The sequence below is a fragment of the Delphinapterus leucas genome, chromosome 6 (genome assembly GCF_059928025.1).
Source record: "Delphinapterus leucas isolate spDelLeu-1000000601 "Yukka" chromosome 6, BTC_Dleu_Yukka2, whole genome shotgun sequence".
NCBI lineage: Eukaryota > Metazoa > Chordata > Mammalia > Artiodactyla > Monodontidae > Delphinapterus > Delphinapterus leucas.
The window spans coordinates 102,163,062-102,187,025 of NC_143134.1; the positions used below are offsets into that span (position 1 = coordinate 102,163,062).

At 39.0% G+C, this 23,964-nt stretch overlaps 1 protein-coding gene across 1 annotated transcript in view; it reads right to left on the reverse strand.

Annotated features, from left to right (window-relative positions):
* SVEP1 (sushi, von Willebrand factor type A, EGF and pentraxin domain containing 1) overlaps positions 1-23,964 on the reverse strand; it is a 200,268-nt gene that overhangs the window by 3,981 nt on the left and 172,323 nt on the right. The window contains exons 45-48 of the mRNA XM_022579081.3: positions 23,188-23,283; positions 21,305-21,400; positions 16,928-17,021; positions 1-11,851 (exon numbers count right to left, since the gene is read on the reverse strand). The exon at positions 1-11,851 is cut by the window's left edge and continues 3,981 nt beyond it. Coding sequence (XP_022434789.2) covers positions 11,830-11,851; positions 16,928-17,021; positions 21,305-21,400; positions 23,188-23,283 — 308 coding nt within the window. The 3' untranslated portion in view covers positions 1-11,829. The remainder of the gene's footprint in view (positions 11,852-16,927; positions 17,022-21,304; positions 21,401-23,187; positions 23,284-23,964) is intronic.

Below are 23,964 nucleotides of genomic sequence, written 5' to 3' on the forward strand. Positions count from 1 at the left end.
GAGATTTGGGGCCATCTAGGCATCAAATCCATAAGATCCAAAGAATGTCTCATTCACCTGTCTAAAGCATCAGCAATGTTGCATTGGGGTTAACGTTGCCTGCACTTCCCTCTGAAGGGCCCGGCTTTCAGTATTGTTGTGAGGTTTCCTCTAGTCTAGCCCAGTTGCCTGGAGAGAATATGGGATTAGGAGATAAAAGAGCCTGGATTACAGTCTCAGGGACTATAAGCATAGTAATGAAACTCACAAGGAAATGTACTTGATTGAGAAAAATGGACTCAGTAAATTGTGTGAGTACCTACTTGTTTGTGAGACTCAGTCTTCACAACAACTGGAGTAGGTCTTATCCTTTTCATTATGCAGACGAGGACAGGAGGCACCTTGTCCAACTCACGGGGCTCATAAGGGAAGGGACGAGCATTTGAACGTGGGCAGTTGAATTCCAGAGCTTGTGCTTTTAATCACTGTACCCATAAATAAGAACTAAATCTTGCCATTAAGGAGAGTCAGACATAAATTAGCCATGATATAAAGATAAAAGTGCTTTAATAGACATGTTTATGAAGTGCTACACAGCCCAGAGGATGAAGCAATTAAGTTCACGCATCTTACATATTAATAAGGAAACTGAGCCTGAGAATTAGTCAGCTACATTTTTTTTTTTTAAAGAAGGGACACATCTTACTCTATAATTTCAGATCATGGGTTTCTAAAATACCATGCATTTGTTTGTTTGTGGATCGAACAGCAATGCATTTACTACAAGACTCCTGAATATCAAACACAAGATTCATCAGAGAATAGCCAATAAATGTGATATAAACACATTTTTTGACTGTGGAAAATTTTAAACACACACAAAAGTAGAGAGGAGAGTATAATGAGTATAATGAACTCCCAAGTACCCCTAACTCAGCTTCAGCTATTAGCAACATTCTGCTGTTCTTGCCTTAGCTATACCTACCTCTCCTCCCTCTCCCCACTTTTTTTTTTTTTCTGGAGTACTTGAAAGCAAATCCAAGCATGCATATAATTTATTGGTAAATACTTTGGTGGGGCTATATAAACTACCAAGCCTTAAAAAATAATTAAAATGTCATTATGCCAACCAATGAAATTAACAATTCCAAATATTCACCTAATACCTAGTTTATGTCTAATTTTTCCTGATTAATAAACATGCTTTTAATGGAAGAACTTTTGTCACTATCAAATGTCTTCCAAAACCTCATCAGGGCACCAACTGTTAAGGATGCTGGGCTCCTCTCAACATGCTCTGAATCAATCCAGCATTCAAGGTAACTATCATCATTTTCACCTTTTAGATTTCTTTTGTCTTTGACTTTGGAAAGGCAGATTATGAAAACAGGATTGAGAAATTTGGTTGTTTGCCTCTGAGGAAAAATTATATATGTGTGTGTGTGTGTGTATATATATGTAGATATATATGTATTTTATATATATATATACACACACAGACACATACACACACATTATCTAAAATATTATATCCCCCTAAATACTTTTTTTGTTTCTTCCCCACGAGTACTTACCATTGCATTCTTTCCTTAGTATTTATTGAGCACCTACTATATGGCAAATATCACCAAGGATATATTGATAAATAAGATATAACTTCTGTCTCCACAGAGGGAGGGAGGCAGACAAATGATAACTAAATGCTACGGGCTAACCTCAGAACCACAGTGGGGGGCAACTATTGGTCACGGGAAAAATAAGAAGGGGAATCTACTCCACAGGAGAGAGAAAAAGAGTCAAGTTTAGCAGTATACAGAAAAGGAGCTGAGTTAGTAGATTAAAGTGTGCTCTACATCAGAGGTGAAATGAGGAGAGAACACACAAGGACAGGTTCTGTTTCTTAGGGACCAGGATGATTGTGACTGTGAGTTGGCTAGATTTGTTTTCCTTCAATTTACTGTAAAACTAGCCAAGTATTCACATAATGATGTACATGAGACCAAGAATACAGATGAGTGGGTGGGCCTTCTAGTTGCCCCCCTCAATCCACTTGTTGCGGTTATCAGAGTTTGATCATCTTGGCAGCCTGTGCAGTGAGGAATCAACTGGAGCTCAGTGCCTGTTCTATTTTTAGTTTGATAGGAGACACCTTAGCAGGCAAGAGTCTACACTGTTAAAGTGTAGGCATGCTCCTGTGACACCATGCTTACAGGCTTCTGGGGTCCATTTCTGAAGTTTGGGGTCTGCTCAAGGTTCAAGTGTAGCAAGCTGGGCAGTGACTTAAGACCAAGGTCATGGACTATTTTGATAGGGATAAAAAGGTCTGTGGGGCGTGTGTATGTGTGTGTGTAATACAGCTTCTAGATCTATCTCACCTGTTGCTTCTCCTTCTGAATCTTAACACTTCTTTCACACCCACACCCACAAACACCCTGTCTGTTCTACTCACTGGCATTGTTGACTAGAAGGAATCTTGGAATGAGAAAGGGCAGAGCTCATTCTCCTCATGTCCTATATAAGTTGACCTTGGGGTGGAGGCAGAGGGGTTTAGAACAAAGTCAACAGCATCTGAGGGCTCAGAACAAGTGGTGATGATGATGGTGGGGTGAGGGGAGAACAAGGAGTAGAGGAAAGTGACTCAGATAAAGGAAATGGCTTGTGCAAAGGCTTCAAGATGAGCCCGTGGATATTCAGAGAGCTGAAAGCCATTCGTCATGAGGTCCTCTCAATGTTGCAATTATGACTTATGGAACACAAACACAGCCTGGAGTTACTTGATGGGACACTTACAAAAACCAAGGCTGCTTTGTGATTAGGAACATTTCCTTTTGCAAACTTCAGAAACGTAGTGTGTAATAATAAAGGACCATAGTCAATAAAGCTTACTGAGGGTTGAGAATGCCAGCCATATTCTAGCTAAGGTTTGTTTTCTAGAAAGTGTGCTGTGGTCGGTTACTCTGAACCTTAGCCTTGGACTTAGGTGTTAGGCAGTAATTTCTAGATCTTGTAGGCATTGCTTCCCTACCTCAGTTTTCTTAAGTGTAAAGAGGGAGCTTTGCAGAATTAGCTGAGATGGGCTGCGGAGGGGCTGAGAAGAGGAGGGACACTGATATTTATCCAGCCATTGCTAAATACTAGGCACCCACATGACTTTCAATTCTCACAACTTTATGAGACAACGTAGGAGAAAATACATTTTAAATGACAAAGCACAATACAAACTATAAGGTGTGCAAAAACAGTTTGGAAATATTTCCCCTTTGACTGTATATTTCATAGATTCTCAATAAAGGATTCAGATTCTTTTGAAGCATGTGGTGTAATTGAGAAATGCATATGGGTGGTTTTTGCTACTTTTTTTGTGGTCCTCACTTTGCTCCGTTCTTTCAGGTTTTTCTAGTTTGTCAGTTAGTCTTTATTACCCTTGCTGACTGAATACACTTTGACTTAGAGAAGTATAAACAATGTTGAACACTGCTGGGAAAGTAAAAGATTCAGTGAACATAATGAAAGGAAGAATCTTAATGATTTAGGAGGGCGAGGATCAGGTGTGTAATTAGACCGGTCAGGAATCATGCGGGTGGAGCGAACACACTAGAAAGTGTTTTCTATGAGGAGTGGGTGTGATCAGCATTTCCTCTGAAGAGAAGGGGACAGCAGTCTGTACCGCAACGCTTACAGACATCCCAACAGCCTTGGTCTATGTGTGTGTCTTTTTTTTTTTCTTTTTTTTTTTGCGGTACGCGGGCCTCTCACCGCCGCGGCCCCTCCCGTTGCAGAGCACAGGCTCCGGACGCGCAGGCTCAGCGGCCATGGCTCACGGGCCCAGCCGCTCCGCGGCATGCGGGAACCTCCCGGACCGGGGCACGAACCCGTGTCCCCTGCATCGGCAGGCGGACTCTCAACCACTGCGCCACCAGGGAAGCCCTATGTGTGTCTCTTTAAAGCAGCTTGGCTGCGTGCACAAAATTTAACAGCCCAGAAGTATTCCACCAAGGATCATATATTTTAAGTGACTTTTCCTGCTGATTACTGCGGCTGGAATATGTAGCTGCAGACCAGCTGAAGACATGTGGACCTTACAATATGTTTGCGGCTTTTTCATTATTTTCAAAACAGTGCGTTTCTTTCAGGCTCCATCCAACGCGACACTTTGAGCCCAGGTGACCTTTAATGGCTGGTTGGTAAGATAATTAGGGGAAAAAGGTCTGAAGTTACTGTCACTGCTTTTAGGTCAGAGTTAGGAGAGAATCATGACTAATTAGGTATAATCCCTTCAAACAAAAAATACTGCTGCTGCTAGGTTGGTTGTTAAGGAAGCATAACAAAGTAATTCTGATGTAACTTGGCTGGTAAATTTCAGGTATTCTAAGTGTCCGGCTCTTATGTTCACTGGAGCATAAAGCACAAGGATATACTGTATAAATACACTGAGAGTTTCAATAATTAATTTCGGTTCCTTAATTTGATCATCAGCAAATATTTTCCTTTGGTGTATACAAGTAGCTCATGATTCATATTTCCTCTTGGTAACAGTTTCCACTTTTATGTTAAACTATTAATCATCTTGATCTGAACTCTAAAGATTCCTGAAGGAGTGTTTAAACAAAATTATATGGAGGCACAATCTTTAAACTTATACATGCCAATGCATATGCCAGATTAATTAGGGTAAACGGAAAGATGATATACTCATTCATGTGGGGCTTTTACTTCAACTCATTTTTACAAATTTAAGATTATTTTGTATGAATATGAAAGTATATTTATGAATGTAAAACTAATATATTTTCATTGAAAATTGTCAGAAATAAAGGGAAAATTTGGATGAGATAAAAATCACCCATAGTTCCATGTCTTAGGGAAAATCATTATTAACAAAGTTAGGTAAATCTCTTTCTATGCATATTGCGTATGCATTTCTAGGCAATTAAGAGCACATTATAAATACATTTTATATACTGTTTTCCACTGAACATTATGCCATGATTTTTTCTGTTATTAAAACTCTGTAAATGTAATATTTAATGGCTTCGTAATATTTAACCCTATGAATTCCATAACCAATACCATGAATTCCATAACGAATTCCAGGATTTTTCATCATATAATTTGTTGCTGATTTTTAATATTAAAAATGCTGTGATGGGCTTCCCTGGTGGCGCAGTGGTTGGGAGTCCGCCTGCCGATGCAGGGGACACGGGTTCGTGCCCGGATCCGGGAGGATCCCACATGCCGCGGAGCGGCTGGGCCCGTGGGCCATGGCCGCTGGGCCTGCGCGTCCGGAGCCTGTTGCTCCGCGACGGGAGAGGCCGCAACAGTGAGAGGCCCGCGTACCACAAAAAAACAAAAACAAAAAATGCTGTGATAATTATCTTTGTGCATAAATATTTGTCCCTAGGTTAGCTTTTTTTTTTTTTAATGAGATTGTGTTTCGGGCAAGGAATTACTGAAGTAAAAGTCATGCGTTCACATTAAAAAATTTTTCGATTCAGGTTGCCAGTTGTTTGGAAGAAAGGTTGTACTAGTTTGTACTCCCTACAAATGTTCAAGAAAATGGTTTTATCTAGTAGCCAGCTGCATATAGTCATTAAAATAAACACTACCATCACTGCTACCACCACTACCAAAACCCCTGCCAAGTGGGTAGGTGAAAAATTTTCATCATTTCTTTTATCATTAGTGAAACTGCTCATTTTCTACCCATATTTCTGCTCTAGTGAGTTGCCTGTTCGTATCTCTGCCCAAAACAAAATGTTTTCTTATGGCTATCTGTTAAATCATGATATTTTAGAATATTACTATTTTGTCATGCATGTTTCTGCTTGGTTTTACAATGCAGTTTGTGTTAAATTTTTTTTTAAATAAATTTATTTATTTATGGGTCTTTGTTGCTGCACGCGGGCTTTAAATTTTTTTTTTTAATAAATTTATTTATTTATGGGTCTTTGTTGCTGCACGCGGGCTTTCTCTAGTTGCTGCGAGCGGGGGCTACTCTTCGTTGCGGTGCGCGGGCTTCTCATTGGGTGGCTTTTCTTGTTGTGGAGCACGCGCTCTAGGTGCGCAGGCTTCAGTAGTTGTGGCACTCGGGCTCAGTAGTTGTGGCTTGCAGGCTCTAGAGCATAGGCTCAGTATTTGTGGCGCACGGGCTTAGTTGCTCTGTGGTATGTGGGATCTTCCCGGACCAGGGCTCGAATCCGTGTCCCCTGCATCGGCAGGCAGATCCTTAACACTGTGCCACCACGGAAGCCCTGTGTTAAATTTCAACTTGTGAGAGAAGCTTCCACATTTTTGTAGTTAAATATATTTCTTTTGTGGGTCCTTTAAAATTTTATTAAAAAAATTTAAAGTGTATACGTCAGTGGTTTTTAGCATACTATTTATAAAGTTGTGCAACTATCACCACTATCAAATTGTAGAGTACTTCATCAGTCCTGTACCTATTAGCAATTACTCTTCATTCTCTCCTCCCTCATCTTCTGTCTCTATAGATTTGCCTATTCTGGGCATTTCATATAGATGGAAGCATATAATACACGGCTTTTTGTGTCTGGCTTCTTTCACTGAGCATAATGTTTTCAAGGTTCCCAAGCTTCATGTCAGTCTTTGTTTTTTTTGTCTCCTTTTGACCCTGTTTGGTTTTGCTACATCCTTTGTCTTTTTTGAGGAACCACAGGAACTTAACATCTATTTGGCCATAGTACACCTTAACCCACTGGCTTTAGTTAATTTGCCATTCAGCTTCTACTGCTTCTTACATCAGAGCATTAAGCATGATGGGTATTTGTTTGAAAAGGAAAAGCTTTTACTACAGTAGAGAAGTATCCTTCTAGTCTGAGTTTTAGAGATTTTATTAAGGATATTAAATTTTTCTGAAAGCTTTTCCTACATCTACTGAAATGATCAAATGGCTTCTAGTACTTGACATTCCTATGATATACAGTAGGAGTAACTCTACTACAGTTGGACAATTTTTTGATTCTTGTGGTAAAAAAACATGGATTGTCATGGATTGTTGAATTTGTTTGTATCTGTTATCATTAACTATTTTATGTTTGCCACGTGGATATTCCAAAGTAGAGAATAAGTGTTTGAATACAGTGAAAACACAGATATTTGGGGCCAGCATATCTGAGTTTTAATTTAAGTTCCAATACTCATAATCCTGTGACCTTGGGCATTTTCCTTCTCATCCTCACTTTGTATTATTTTTGTAGATTTTCAATCATATGAGTATGGAAAATTTTATATCCTGCTTTTTTCCTCACTTAACTTTACACCACATCATTTTCCATGTTACTGCATCATCTTTTTGAAGGCTGGTATAATATATGATTTAGAAATGTGCTTGAGGTAGCATAGTTTAGAGCTCTTTGTTGTTGGGCCTTTCATCCATGTCCACATTTTCAGCAATAATAACGTTGTGATGAAATTTATTATGTCTAAAACTTGCGTAAATTAGCTCAAAGCATATAAAAACACTTTTAGGGATATAGATCATCATAGTGCTTTCTAAATTATACCAATTTACACTCTCACTGACGATATATAAAATTTCCTATTTTACTGCACACTTGCCAGCATTGTTTATTAACATTAAAAAAAAGTCACTGCTAATCTGGTAAACAAAGTGTTTTCTCCATATTTGTGAGGTTGTACTTTTTCTCACACAAATATGAATATATGGCATTTCTTTGGTGAGTTGTCTGTGTTCTGGAGTTCTGTAAGTTTTTTTTTCAATTTATATAGTAAAGACATTATAATAAAATGTTCGTACTTGGTCTGTCATAAAAAATTTTCTTTCCATTTTGTTTATCTTTTTTTTATTTTTTTGGCTGCATGGCTTGTGGGATCTTAGCTCCTCATTGATCAAACCCACACTCTTGGCAGTGAAAGTGCAGAGTCCTAACCACTGGACCACCAGGGAATTCCATCTTTCCATTTTGATTATCATCTTCTGAATGACAGCCCAAACTTTCTATTTATGCTATCAAATCTGTTTATTATTCCTACTGTAATTTTTCTGTAACTTCTAGGTTTCGAAGGTTCTTTTTTAAATTTTTTGATACATTTATTTATTTATGGTTGCATTGGGGTCTTTGTTGCTGCGCGCGGGCTTTCCCTAGTTGCGGCGAGCGTGTGCTACTCTTCGTTGAGGTGTGCGGGCCTCTCATTGCAGTGGCCTCTCTTGTTGCGGAGCACGGGCTCTAGGCGGGCGGGCTTCAGCAGTTGTGGCACGTGGGTTCAGCAGTTGTGGCTCACAGGCTCTAGAGCACAGACTCAGTAGTTGTGGTGCACAGGCTTAGTTGTTCTGTGGCATGTGGGATCCTCCCAGACCAGGGCTCAAACCCGTGTCCCCTGCATTGGCAGGCAGATTCCCAACCACTGCACCACCAGGGAAGTCCTTAGAAGGTTCTTTTAAGCCTTTAAATTTTTGAGAAAAATTAATTCTAAAAACCATCTTATGGTTTTAATATCAATATTTAACTCCCCAATCCACCTTGAATTTATTTTTATGTGGTGAGAATACAAATTAAAAGATTTTCAAATTTTTACCAATTGTCTAATGTCAGTCACTCTCTTACTTTCTAATATTTTACAACAAAAATTCCACTGGTTGTTGATGTTTTCTTCATGACTTCTGAGTTTTTAAATAGAATATTTAAACTAGTAGGTACAGACTTTCATATTGATGCTTTCCTGTTTCTTGATCCAGCATGCACTATTGTAATTACTGCAGCTTTTTATTATGCTTTGATTTTTAGTAAAGATGGTCCTTTTCATTATTTTTCTTTAAAATATTTTAATTTTCCATTTTTTTCTTCTTAATGAACATTAGAGTAAATAATTTGGTCATGTTCCCCCCCCAAGTCCAATATATTAAGCGTGATTGGAATTACGTTACGACTATAATTTTATTCGGTAAAAATCAACATCTTTAAGACATGTTGTTCTCTCATCCAGGAGATGGCATGCTTCTCATCATTTTTGCATTTATAAGTGTTTATAGATACAATTTTATAATATTCTTCCTTGAGGTCACATAGATTTCTTACTTATATATGTATATTTATTGTGAATAGGATCTTTCTCACTGTACTTTCCATTTATAAATGACAAGCAGGAAAACTATTTTTCTATCTTGTAACCATCCAGTTTACAGGACTGAGTGTTTCTAATAGATTTTCATGCCTTTGGTTTTTATCTTAGAAGGTATATCTTCGTGTTTTCTGCCAAAACGAAAATTGTGACTCTTAATTTTCTCATTTTTATACCCTTTATTTATAAATTTATGTATTATTACTTTGGCTAGAACTCACAGAATAATGTTCAAGATCAGTGGGGATAGCCTTTCTGCTTTGTTTCTGGTTTAAAGGGAAACATTTAATGGTTCACTACAGAACTGGTTATAGTTGGTTTGAAACAGATATGCTTTAAGTAATGCTGGACAAACACCCTTATTTCTTCTTTAAGAAATTTAAGAATTCACTATGAATATATTTAGTACTGGAGATTTAAAAAATAACATTGTTCTGTAAATTAGTACAGCCACTATGGAAAACAGTACGGAGGATCCTCAAAAAACTAAAAACAGAGTTGCTGTCTGATCCAGCAATCCCATTCCTGGGCATATATCTGGAAAAAACTACAATTCGAAAAGATACATGCACCCCTATGCTCATAGCAGCCTATTTACAATAGCCAGGACATGGAAGCAACCTAAATGTCCATCGACAGATGAATGGATAAAGAAGATGTGGTATATGTACAATGGAATACTACTCAGCCATAAAAATGAAATAATGCCCTTGCAGCAACATGGATGAACTTAGAGATTATCATACTTATCGTACTAATTGAAGTCAGACAAAGAAAGACAAATATCACATATCACTTATATGCAAAATCTAAAATATGACACAAATGAACAGAAACAGACTCACTGACATAGCGAACAGACTTGTGGTTGCCAAAGGGGAGGGGGGGGTGGGGGAGGGATGGATTGGGAGTTTGGGTTAACAGATGCAAACTATTACATATAGAATGGATAAACGACAAGGTCCTACTGTATAGCACAGGGAACTATATTCAATATCCTGTAATAACCCATAATGGAAAAGAATAGGAAAAAGAATATATACATATATATGTATATATATATATATATATATCTGAATCACTTTGCTGTCAGCAGAAATTTGCACAAGATTGTAAATCAACTATACTTCAATAAAATTAAAAAAAATTCTTCAACTACTTTTAGTATTATTTCCCTGTGAATCACATTTCTAGATATGTAGAACCTCATATCATTTGCAAACCTCACTCGTATGGTGCTTTACTTCCTTATTCTGTCTGCATAATGCAACTAATTTGACTTACTGTGCAGTACAGATCTTTTAATCTATTCAGAGTAACCCAATACAAATTCTACGTAGTAGGTACACTTTCAGAACTGTGTTTTGTTTTCAACTGCAGTAGCTTTTCCTAGCTAAAAATTTCTGATACCATCCTTCTTTTTTTTATTTAGATTTTGAGCTTTATGTTATAGTTTTATGATTATAAATGACAAAAACCAATATAATTTGGAAGTTGATGGGGTATAAATTAAATAAAAGGAATACTCATAAGCATGGAAGATTGGTCAAAAGAGTGAATGTCAGAAGAAAGAAGGAAGACGACTCAACGGCTGAGGGAAGTGAAGGTGGTGAAGAGAACCACTCGGACAATCAAGATCTTTTTCATTGTTCCTGTGTTTCTTCAGAGTGCTACAGTGTGCCCCCGTGCCCTATGTGGAAGCAGTTCTCCCAGAGGATGGAGGTGAGTTGATTGGGATTTTCCTACTTGAAACAAAATCTAGTGTTCTGGCTTTTTTTTTCTCCCAGAAGCCTGAGGAGGTCTTTATCCTGGTAGAAGGATAGTGATGGAGTTAGGGGAAGCAGCGGAGTCTGAGAAGCAGCTCAGCTCTGCCTTGGGCAAACTCAATTCTTTCTTTGCAGGTGGAGCCAGGAGCACAGGTCTGGGAATTTTCCTCATTTGCCTTTTTCCTTCCCTTCCCCTGTTCTTTTATTCCAATCTCCTTTCTCCCAAAGCAGTGATCTTCCAGTACTTGCATTTCTTATTCCAGCTGTGAGAAGGAAGGGGAGCACTTTATCTTGTGAACCATGGTCATTATGCTTTTTTCCCCCGTCCACTAAGTTGATGCCTATAGCTTTCCAAATGTCGGTGAAGGAATTAGCCAGGCTGCCCTCAGCACCAGGACAGCGTTTTATGTGGAGGGTAGTAGGTCCAATAGTTACTTTCCGATTAAATAAAAGGAAACCTTTACTGTTACACATATGGTAGAGAAGATGGAAATAGCATGAAGGGGTCTCCTTTACTGTAATTTCCCAGTACACTGCGTGGAATCCCATAATATGCTAGTGGCATAGATCATGAATCCTCTTCATTATTCCCGGGCCACCTCACAAAATGGCACTATCCAGCAAAACATTATTTAGTAGCAAAATATATTTTAATTGAAAAATCATTTTAAGTAACTGAATAAAAATGCGTATCAGGAACTTTCCCCATAGACAGGAGAATATGTACATTTTGTGAGAGTGGATCAGCATCTATTTAATATATTTTTATATAGAAAATACAGGCATATTTAAAAAAAGAAGGTATGTCACAAGAAATAACAAAATATAACACACAATAAAAAGGTAAACCAAAAGTAACAAGTTGATTAAAACAAGACAAGACCCAGCACCGTGTTGGAATGTCTTTGTGTAAATTCTGGGATGTCCAGGACTGCCAGGAAGAGATGATCCTGCATTTTAGGAGAGCTGGTTGGTTGTGCAGTGGTTAAAAGCCAGTCCTCCTTTTCCTGGAACAAGAACAAAAAAAAGAGATTCAACAGAAAAGACTGAATTGAAGGAGGAACAGCCATTTGGGGGCTGATTAAAACGCAAATGAAAGTCTCAGATACCTGGGCATCATCTGTGATGTTGTTTGGATAGATGGGGGCCATTCCTTGAGAAAACAAAGGGACATGGAGGAAAAGCGCTAACATATGAAAAGATGTGAGAATCAGCACACTGGAGTTTTAGTCCTGGCTCTGTCACTAGTTTCCTGTTTGATAATCCACTCATCTGTACCATGAGGGGTTTGGACTTGGTTAATCTGAAGGTCTCTTACAGCGTGAACCATCTGTGGGTGTTTTTTTTTTCTTTTTTATAAAATTTTAAATTTATTTTTGGTTGCGTTGGGTCTTCATTGCTGTGTGTGGGCTTTCTATAGTTGTGGTGAGCGGGGTCTACTCTTTGTTGTGGTGCGCGGGCTTCTCATTGTGGTGGCTTCTCTTGTTGCAGAGCATGGGCTCTAGGCGCGTGGGCTTCAGTTGTTGTGGTGTGCGGGCTTCAGTAGTTGTGGCACGCGGGCTCAGTAGTTGTGGCTCATGGGCTCTAGAGTGCAGGCTCAGTAGTTGCGGCGCACGGGCTTAGTTGCTCTGCAGCATGTGGGATCTTCCCGGACCAGGGCTCGAACCCGTGTCCCCTGAATTGGCAGGTGGATTCTTAACCACTGTGCAACCAGGGAAGACCTCGTCTATGGTTTTTAGTTATGGCATCGGTTTAGGATTCATTTTCTGCATACAGAGATCAGAGGAAACAGTCTCTTCCTTAAGGATTGAGCTATCTAGGAAGAATACTGGGTCAGTCTTATTCATCATCAGAGAAGGATGCAGGTTGAAGGATTTAATGAATGCCACAGGGTGTTTCTCCACCAGCTATCACAGATGCCCAGAAACTTGTCTGTCAACCAGCATTGATTGAGCATCAATTTTTGTGCCTATACTAAGTATGAAGGAGACAATCTTTAAGGCACTCAATCTCGTGGGAGAGAAGGAAATAAATATTATTTGTAAACATTTATTATTTTGATTTCTCAGAAAAGCTTTCTCCCCGTCCCATTTCAGGGAATTATACTCCACTTTTCTTTCTTCAGTGAATTGTCAGTCTCTTCTGCCCTTTACCCAAAGGTATGGTAAAAGTTTTAGCAAAATGACTTTTCACGTTAGTATAACATGACCTAACCTAGGATCACCATTGACTGATCGATCTATGGTGGGCCCTTGAATCAATGTGGACTCGTGACTTCTTCTCCTGGATTTTTAAACTGGGTCAGCACACTATTTCTGTAGATGCTGGAGTGTGACAGGTAAAATGTGGGCTCTATAAGCAGTTCTGTCCTTCCGTGCGAACTGAACAGCAGAGGAAAGCACTCTGCAGCAAGAGAGCCATGGAGAAGATTCTGGAGAGAGGAGGTGAGACGGGAGGTGAGAGACTTCAGATGGCTTTCAAGAACTCAGTCTGGTCGTCCTGATGCTGAGCCAACCCACGTCTTTGGGTTCCATACACGATCCCATTATTGTGATAACAGATTCCTTTCTTTGCTTAAGCCAGTTAGAGTTGCAGTAAGAGAGTCCTAGCTAATTCAGGTCTCCTAGAAAAACCCATCACAGCATAAGGAGGGGCAGGGGGGCTACTGAGGCCTCTGGGTTGACCTTTCCTTGAATGTGGGAAATGCCTCTAAGGTGAATTTGCCATCACTTTTTTGGATTCCTTTATCAACCTTTTGTGTAAAAAAATCTACAAGATTGTGTTATCTTTATTAATAGACAGTATTTTAACATAAGCTGATAACTACCCTTCCCTTGGTCAAGAAAAAGCTCCTTTGACCCTTGAACAATGTCGGGGTTAGGGGCGCTGACCCTCTCAGCAGTCAAAAATTGGTGTACAACTTTACATTTGGTCAGTCCTCTGCTGTTGTGGCTCTGTATCCACAGAGTCAACCAGATCGTGTGCACTGTACTGTGGATTTATTGCAAAAAATCTGCATACAGGTAAACAAATCCATGTTGTTCAAGGGTCAACTGTATTTTGATATTAGGGAATCACGCAAACGCTGAGTTTCCTTTTCTTATCTGTAAAATGAAGTAGTTGAAACATAAAGTCTAAAATTATAAGGATGTTACAAATACTTCCTGTTCCTTTTTGAGTCACTGTCATTCTTACTCCTTTTATTTTCTCTCTCTCTCTCTTCTACTCTTTGCTCTCTTTTTTCCCAGCAATTCTCTCCAGTTTGACTTCAAGCTCTTTCGACTCTGCTCTCAGGTAAAATGATCATCTTTATCTTGGAAACTTCTAAGTATACTTGTACAATCCAAATTTGTTCTTTTGGGTTCAGTTTTTTTTTTCTCTGCAGAGATGGCATATGTTTGAGGTGATATGAAGAAATTCATGGGCATGAGACAGATTTTTTTGTTAATTAAGTTTGTATTTAGATAGCTTTTTGTCTTTGCAAGTTGACTTTGATATTCCAGTCGAAATGAAATAAAAGGACATGGAAAAATAAAAGCTCTTTTCAGTTAACTTTCAAAAATCAATATGGAAATATCCATTTGTTTTTAATGATTCCTATAAGATGGAAGTAAATATACAAAATACAAATCTAAGTGATGTAATACAATGATGTATATTAAAAGTTTTAAAATAGAGCTGGTGCTGTTCCAACACTGCAATATTTGTGAGGACAATGTTTTAATATTGAAAATATTTTGTCAGTGGTATGATGCAATATGTAATCAGAATGGCATGTTACTGGCATAAAAACAGATGCATAGATCAATGAAACAGAATAGAGAACCCAGAAATAAATCCACACGTATATGGTCAGTTAACTTACAACAAAAGAGCCAAGAATATACAATGGGGAAAGGACAGTCTCTTCGATAAATGGTACTGGGAAAACTGGACAGCCACATGCAAAAGGATGAAAGTAGACCATTATCTTACACCATACACAAAAATCAACTCAAAATGAATTAAAGATTTGAATGTAAGACTTGAAACCTTAAAACTCCTAGAAGAAAACATAGGTGGTAGGCTCCTTGACGTCAGCCTTGGCATGATTTTTTTTGGATTTGACACCAAAAACAAAGGCAACAGAAGCAAAAATAAACAAGTGGGACTACATCCAACTAAAAAGATTTTGCACAGCACAGAGAAGCATCAGCAAAATGAAAAGTCAATCTACTGAACGGGAGAAAATATTTGCCAACCATATGTCTTGTAAGGGGTTAACATCCAAAAAATATAAAGAACTCATACAACTCAAGAGCAAAAAAAACTCCATCTGATTAAAGAATGGGCAGAGGACCCAAACAGACATTTTTCCATAGAAGACACACAGAAGGCCAACAGGTAGGTACATGAAAAGACGCTCAACATCCCCAATCATCGGGAAACACAAATTAAAACTACAATTAGACATCATCTCACACCTATTAGAATGGCTATTATCAAAAAAACAAGAAATAACAAGCATTGTTGAAGATGTAGAGAAAAGGAAACCCTTGTGCACTACTGGTGGGAATGTAAATTGGTAAAGCCACTGTAGAAAACAGTATGGAGGTTCCTCAAAGAAGTTAAAATAAAACTACCATATGATCCTGCAATTCCACTTCTGGGTATTGAACTGAAGAAAACAAAAACACTAACTCTAAAAGATATCTGCACCCCCGTGTTCATTTCAGCATTATTTACAATAGCCAAGACATGGAAACAACCTAAGTGTCCATCAATGGATAAATGGATAAAGAAAATATGTGTGTGTGTACACACACACACCCCTACACACCACAATGGAATATTATTAAGCCATAAAAAGAATGAAATCTTGCCAACTCTGACAACATGGATGGACCTTGAGGGCATTATGCTAAGTGAAAAGAGTCAAAGAAAGACAAATACCGTATGATCTCGCTTGTATGTAGAATTTAAAACCAAAACCCAAACCAAACTTACAGATACACAGAACAGGTGGGTGGTCGCCAGAGGTAGCGGTGGGGGTAGCAGGTGAGCAAAATGGGTGAAAGAAGTCAAAAGGTACAAACTTCCAGTTATAAAATAAATGTCATGGGGATGTAATGTATAACATGGCAATTATAATTAATAATGCTGTATAGCACATTTGATGTTGCTAAGACAGTAGATCTTAAAGGTTCTCATCACAAGAAAAACATTTTATAACTATGTACATGGACTTACATAGTTAACTAGACTTATTGTGGTGATCACTGTGCAATATATACATACAAATATTGAATCACTATGTTGTACTAATATACTAAACTAATATAATGTTGTATGTCCATTACACCTCAATAAAAAAGTTTAAATTATTATTTTCTAAAAATTATTTCAAACTATTTCTCCTTTGATTTATTTTTGTGATAATCTTTTCTCAACTATGATATTTATCTGGTTAGAAATGAGAAACCAATTGCTAGAACATATTTTTACATAAATTTTCTTGTAGTCCATTAAATACTGACTATATATACCATAAAAAATATGAAACAAAAATTTTGACTTTAAAAATAAACATTCCTTATCAATTTCAATTCTATTTTTTATTATAAACAGGAATAGAAATGAACATCAATAAAACATATTGAGTTTGTTATTTATTTGCATCCTTGCATATGAAGGGTGAAATCTTTTCAAGAAGGCAGTTAATTGATTTGTTTAATTAACGCTTTTTCCTTTTTTTGGGGGGGGGAAAATATGGAACACTTCACAGATTTGCAAGTCCTCCTTATGCAAATCTTTGTTCCTTGAACAAAGATTCTTTGAACAAAAAATTGTTCCAATTTTAGTATATGTGCTGTAACACATATGTGTTTTTGAGAAATCATTGTTTTATTTGTCAATCCTTAACTAATACTTCTTCATTTGGTTTTAGTTCAAATTTAGGGAATATCTCAAAATGGATAGTTTTGGATACAAAATGCTTACATTCAAACTAGAGGTACCTTCTGGCTCTTGAGACAACTTAACTAACTTGAATTTCAGTCTCCTTAATTAAGTTACAGATAAATAGTAGTTTTTGGTTGTCTTACCTGGAACAGTCATGTCCTGTCCAAGCCGAGAGACAATGGCATCGGTTTGGTCTTACGCATTTTCCACCATTTAAGCAGGGAGACTGGCAAACAGCTGGGATGAGAAATTCATGTATTTATTTAATGAATACTGAGCAATTCTGTAGATGCCCATGAAGGCAGGCAGAATAAGATTTGACTCTGCTTTCTGCTCCAGCCGCCACCATTCCTCATGGACTGCATCCTGCTACTTTGCTCAACCTCATGTCATTATGTGGTACCACCTCCCTTTTTCCTTCCAACCGAGTCCATTTTCATATTTAAGCCCCAGGTTAAGTTCTACCTACATACTGAAACCTTTGCTGATAACTCAGTGGACTGATTTTTCTCTTTAATCTTTTTATTTGTTCAACCAATTTGACACATACTGTTTTGAACTGTAAATTATTCAAATACTTGATGAGACTGTAAGTCTCTGGAGGGAGCCAGCACTGAACTCTGTGACCGATGAAGTCATTACATCAGACATCAACCCTTACAACAGATCAGGCACGCAGATTGTCTAACATGACAGATGATTCAAAAGCCCTTTGTGTTTGCTAGGAAACGTATTTCATGGCTTTTACCATTGGAATTACAGAACCCGGGGTAGAGTTAAAAATTAGCCACAGGTGAAACCCTGACTGAACACCCAGAGATTTACTACGCAGACAACGTTCTCACAAGTCCTTAGTCTCAGAGTCAAACACTTCATCTGCATGAATCTATCTGTTAAAAAACCTAAGGACACTAAAACCTGATGAAGACCAGTCCGTTTAACGTACCAAAGAAAACATAAAATGTCTGTTGGGAGAAAGCTGGAAACGAGACACATTTAAGTCTCATGATTTCAGCCTCATTATAGCTTGGAAAGAGCAGGCTTCCCCAGAGGAAAAACTCATCTTTGGTGAGAGATAAAGAAATGTCACTTCTCTAATCACTCATTCATAAAATATGGGGAAATGTCAGCAATCCAGGCACTGGATAAGCACTGAGAGAGGACAAGATGGAAAACACCAACCTTTGCCCTTAGCTTTCTTGACGAGCAAGCTAACAGAATGAGCGTATTTGCAATATAACAAAAAGGAAATTATGAAATAAAGCAGGGTTAAAAATAGCAAAAATAAAACCCAATCATCCACAACTAATTCTCCATATCTGCTTGCTAATGTATATTTAAAAAAATTACTCTTTTTCAAGAGCATGATGATTTAGTGGTACCTGACTGTACTAACAAATTTTTTTATTATTTTCACTTCTCTGTCTAAAAGCCTAACACTTTCCTCCTTCCTTATAACATGGGTGCCCCCAACGTTCTATTCTGGGCCACCTTCTCATGCTACATGTCTTCTGCAAAGACTTACTTTTTCTCCCCCATGAATGTTTTCCAATGATGACTGACATATTCCTATCTTCAATGTAGATGAGTCTTCTGGGAACCTAAACCATCATCCAATTGCCTGTCAGACCTCTCCCTTTTATGTTCCATTGGGCCCTCAAACTCAGCATGTCCTTACTTACTGAACTCCTTTTCTGTACCTTCAAACCTGTTCCTCTTGGGTTCTCTGTCTCAAGGGTAGAAGTGGCACCGCCTTCCACTCAGGGGCCCAAACTGGAAATATCAGTCTTGACTCCTTTCAGACCTTTCCTCCTACAATACATCTATAACCAAGTAGTGTTGACTCATCTCCCTAACTTCTCTCTAATCCATCCTTTTTGGTCGTCCTCATTTCTCTAGACTTCATAACCTCTTGCCAATTCTGCTTTGATAACTCCCTAACAAGTCTCCCTAATTTAAGTCTTGCTTTCCGCCCTTCTCCATACTGCTGCCAAAATCATTTTTCAGAAAGAAAATCTGATCACATGATTTTCCTGCTTAAGACCCTTTAGTGGCTTCTGTGGCTCAGAAGACATAATCCAGCATCTTGAACTTGGCATGCGACGCGCTTCCTAATCTGGCTCTGCCCATCTTTACAGCTTCATTTCCAGCCACACCCCTCCACTGCCTCGGTGGCTTCAGCTCTATTTTGCTGATCACATTTGTGCTGCTCTTCTACGCCTTTGGCTAGAACGAGCTCCTCCTGGTGACTCCTCTTCCTTTGATTCTGTGCTTGGAAAGTCTTTTCTGAATGTCTGCACTTGGGTGGTTTACCCATCTTCACTGTTGTCCTTTTAGAGAATTCAGTTAGCCTCTAGTCACCTACTTATAGGCCACTCTGTATCCCTTCTTATTTTCTACATTGGATTCTGGAGGGCAGGAGCTCCTGTTTTATACACTTTTGTATATTTAATATCAATACTTAGTGGGTATAAGTGGGATATGGGCTGAGGTAGCTGCAGCAAGATTGAAAAAAAAAGACTATACGGCTCATGTCATTAAGGTGCTTAATGTCAGTTAGGGAGCTAAGGAGCTAAAAGAAATACAAATAAATCAGATCAACTGAGCTTTAAATGGCATGGTTCTAGCTAATTGTGTAATATCTATAGACATGGGATGTTAGAAGATAGATTATCGTGGTAGAGAGCAAGTTTAGGGACAAGAGGAAACTTAGGCAGGGCTTTGGAGGTTGGGTCAAGTTCCAATAGGTAGAGGAAGCCACACCTGCAGGGGACAGGATGTGACTGGCAGGATGGGAAGTAAGCTGTATCAGGTGTGCTGACGCCAGTCTGAGAGTCAGAAGAATTTGGGCTGGATGTGAAGACAACAGGCAGCCATCTTAGGTTCTTAAAAAGGGCAATTCATGCCCAAGGTAGTGTGTAATGGTGTTGTTTTCGAAAAGGAGATGGGAAGGTCAAGTAGCAGACTCTGGCGGTGATCCAAAGGAGAGGTCTTTTACTAGCTGGTGATAGTGGGGATAGAGTAAGATGCAAGAGATACTGTGCAGGAAGGAACAGAAGGAGTGCTGACACTGGTAATCTCAGATGAAGGGGCGGGAGAGTGGAGGATGTCTCCATCTGGAAGCCTGATGCCACCACCTGCAGAGATAAGATGCCTGGGAAAGGGCAAGGCTGGTTTGCAGGTAGCTTCAATTTTGTATGCATGAGAGATATAGATAAATACCAAGGTTGATTTGTAATAAAGAAATACCAAACAGATTGCTGTAAGAGTTTCAAATAAAAGCTTCAAATTTAGCCTCCGGTATCGCATTTTCCCTTTCCTACACTCATGGATGCCTCACTTTTGGCTTTATGTGGGGTAGATGCACATCTGATTTTGCCTTTCACTACCATTTCCCTGGCTTACTTATTAATAGTGCCCCTTTCATTCTCAAAAACGTCCCAGTCTGGAGGCTAAATTATATGGTCACCCCAGCCTCAGAGCTCATGACAAGCTCTGGTGTCAGCTAGCCTGTTCTACTTTACAATTAACCTCACTAGGAGGTGGTATACATATTATTTACAGGAGGAATAGTGGAGTGTTAAATAAATATAGCAAGTTCTTTGCTTTTAATAGTTGCCTGAAAATTAGGACATTAAAAAGGTAAAAAAATCTATCATTTTAAACTGTTTCATTTATTAGACAATTACTGAAAATCCTATCACATGCAGGCACTATGCTAGGTACTGAAGATATAAAGATCACACAGGAATATCCCTGCCCTCAGGTGGCATATAATCTAGTGAGGGCAGGGAAAGATCAATAACTAAGCAATTAAACAGATATCAAAGTACAGTGGGATAAATGCCCGTATCTGAGATAGACAAGGGTTACTAAGGGGGCATGTTTGTCACCAACAAATCAACAACAGTTTGTTACTTTCTTCCATGATAAGGAACCATCTCTTGTTGAGTTTTTTCACTTTAACTTAAATTGTATTTATTTAGAGCCTTGTTCTTTCTAGATAGGTACTTTGAATTTAGTGATTTAGCTTCATAGAGATTAAAATAAATATTCTTCCAAACTTCTGCATTATGTTTCCTCTACATTCTGCAAAATAGAGCAAATGACATGAAGAAGGCTGACAACTGAGTCGACTCAGATGCTCTTTTTTGTCACACGACCCCGAGAGGTGTCTCTGAGGCAGCCATAGGTTCAGCATTGAGACCGCCATTCAAGGGACCACCTTGAGGAATGATATATATATATATATATGTATTTTTTTGGATCTTTTCAACCAAGATCCCATGCGGCATGCGGGATCTTAGTTCCCCGACCAGGGATTGAACCCATGACCCCTGCATTGGAAGCGTGGAATCTTAACCACTGGACCGCCACAGAAGTCCTTTGAGGAATTCTTGAGAAATTCCGATACCCTTTTGTTCTGTTGCCACCTCTGAATCTAAGTCGCACTCATCAGTGTCCTCTAGGGCTTCACGGAGTCAAGTCACCAAGAAAACAAACCATGAGAGGAGGCCTACCTGTGTGACAGCGGGACCCTGTCCAGCCAGTTGGACAGTCACACTGATAAGGTGCCACACAGCGACCGCCGTTCAGACAGGGAAGAATGCAGATTGCTAGAAAGGAGATCCAAAAGGATTTGATCAAAACACAAACACTCAGATATGTTCAACTGTTCAAAAAACATTTTCCAGGAGGAGTAAAACCTTGGATGACCCACTAGATAATCTTCCGTATGTGCTCTGTTTATTAATCAGTATCATTGGGAAGACACAATCCAGAAAGTCAGTCTGGACCCTCTACCTGATGTAATGACTCTAATGCCAAATGCACTCTTTCCGAGAGGACACACCGTAATCGATGCCTGCTAAGTGCTTTGCTTTCTCTTCACAAACTAAGCAGAATGTTCTCCATTTGTTATCGTTTCAAATTTCCATTACAAATTACATAAAATGCTCTAAGAGGGTTTGGCTACCTCGAGATTCTCTTCTTGCCTTTAATTAAATGTGAGAATGGGAGTCAGATAAGCTCTTCCGTGGGCTGGTGTTGGCAACACATTAGTAGTGATGGGACAGCTCAGCCTTTATTTTCTTGGAGCTGAGGCCCGATGGTGACTGAATGAGGCCTCCCCTACACCCTCCACGGCAATCACTTCTACTAGAAATTACTGAGCTCTGTAAAGAGGCGTAGTCTGTTTCAAAGGAGTGAGACTGTCTACTGGCTTGGTACTCAAAGCACGGTTCTCAAACCCAAAACGTTGGTATTATGTAGGACTTGGCTAGAAGTGCAGAATCTCAGGTCCCAACCCAGATCTACCAAATCAGAATCTGCATTGAACGTCTCCCAGGTGTTTTGTATGCACAGTAAAGCTTGGGAAGGCCTGCTCTAATGCATTACCAGCACATGTTCAGTGAACTAAGCCAAGCCTGTTGTTACCCCAGGGTAAATGCTTCCCGAGTCTCTGGATCCTTAGCATTATAGCAGGCCATGTGTGGGAGCCCTAAGTGGGAAGGCAGGATTGGAGAGAAGAAGAAGGAAAAATGCAATTCTCTTCTTTCTGAATCACTGTGAGAACACTTGCTTTGGTGAGCTGTTAGCAGCCTAAATTGATTTCCATCCTATATTTTCCTTTCTAGATTAGTTGAAATAGTTACACTTTAGAATCTCTTATAAAATGTCTGGCCTTAAAAAGAACTGATATAGACCAATGGCCATCACGTTAGTGACTCAATGTGATTTACACATTCCCAGTGAAACATGAAATCATTTTATCCATACATATATATTTTTTAAGATATTGAAACAAAGTATAGTTTAGACATTAAAAGAAATTAAAACTACTCATTTACATTCTTTTGGAAATTCAAATTTAAATGCATTTCCATGAGGATCGAAATTCTATGTTAATTTATCAAGCACTGTATAGATATGAGAGTACCAACTTGCCTTACTTTCTTAATTGGGAAGAGCTACACTTAATTAATGGTGGGCTCCAAATCTTACCTGAAAAGTACAATGTTATGCAATGCCACGAATTTATACCAACTGTAGCAATGAGTGGCACAGAACATAAACAGAAGTGAGATAAAGGAAGACCAAGGTTGTGGAACCCTCTATTATAAGCTCCTTCCCAAGAAGATTCTTGGAAATCTGTGCCAGGAGGCAGATGAAGACAGCTTTGGATGGATCTTGATAACTGTATTTTTCAAGATCACTGATATTCTAGATGTTCTGCAACTAAATGACATATGTAAATCAGCCCTTGGCCCTCTGTCTGGTCTGCTATGGGATTTAAGCCAGTGAATTTCTGCCACTAGTCAAGCCAGCTCCTGGTAACTCCCCTGAGTTGGCAACTTCTAGACTAACCACTGGGACTCAAAGTAAGATTTGAGGGCAGACTCACGCTCTTCACAGAGACGCCCCATCCAGCCATCTGGACAGGAACAAGCATTTGGGCGTTGGCAGATACCTCCATTCTGACATGGGAACCGACATACAGCTGGAAAACAAGCAGAATGAGTCATAAATCTAGGGAATTATGGAAGGGTGATTGTCAGAAAATAGGACTGATTATTTACATTTCATGGTATTTCCTTGAATCGAGTTTTAAGGAAGAGAAACAAAACCCAATCTCAAGATTCGGTTGGGGATGAGCATGAGGGGCTCAGGAGGGGCATAAACAAGCTTGGGTAGTTCTGAGACTGTAACTACCAACGTTTTCATAATTTGAGGATTCAGGGCAGGAGGGAACAAGGCGGTTTATATAAAAAGATAGTCTCTTTTGATCTGGACCAGGGGAAGTGCCCTTCTAGAAGATGCGAAAATTCTCTTCCAAAGGAGGCCTTTGATGGCCGGTAGCTCTTTGGTGATACCACTGTCTCACACTATCTTAAACAAGTGAGGAAACAAACAAACAAGTAAACAAACACACAACTTTCATTTGACTTCTGACTTTAAGTGACACCTGGGCTATTCTTTGAGGATACCACCTCCTCAGCCTCCCTCTGAAGAGGAGTTTGCACACACTCTTACAATCCATGTGTTGGTGATCTCATTTCTCACTGCTGCTTCCAGACAATTAATCTCCTTTCTCTTGCAATAACCCTTGCTTCTTTTGAGGCTCATGCCTTTCGCTCACTGATTTCCTCAATTCTCCCTGCCCCCAAAGTCACTGAAGACT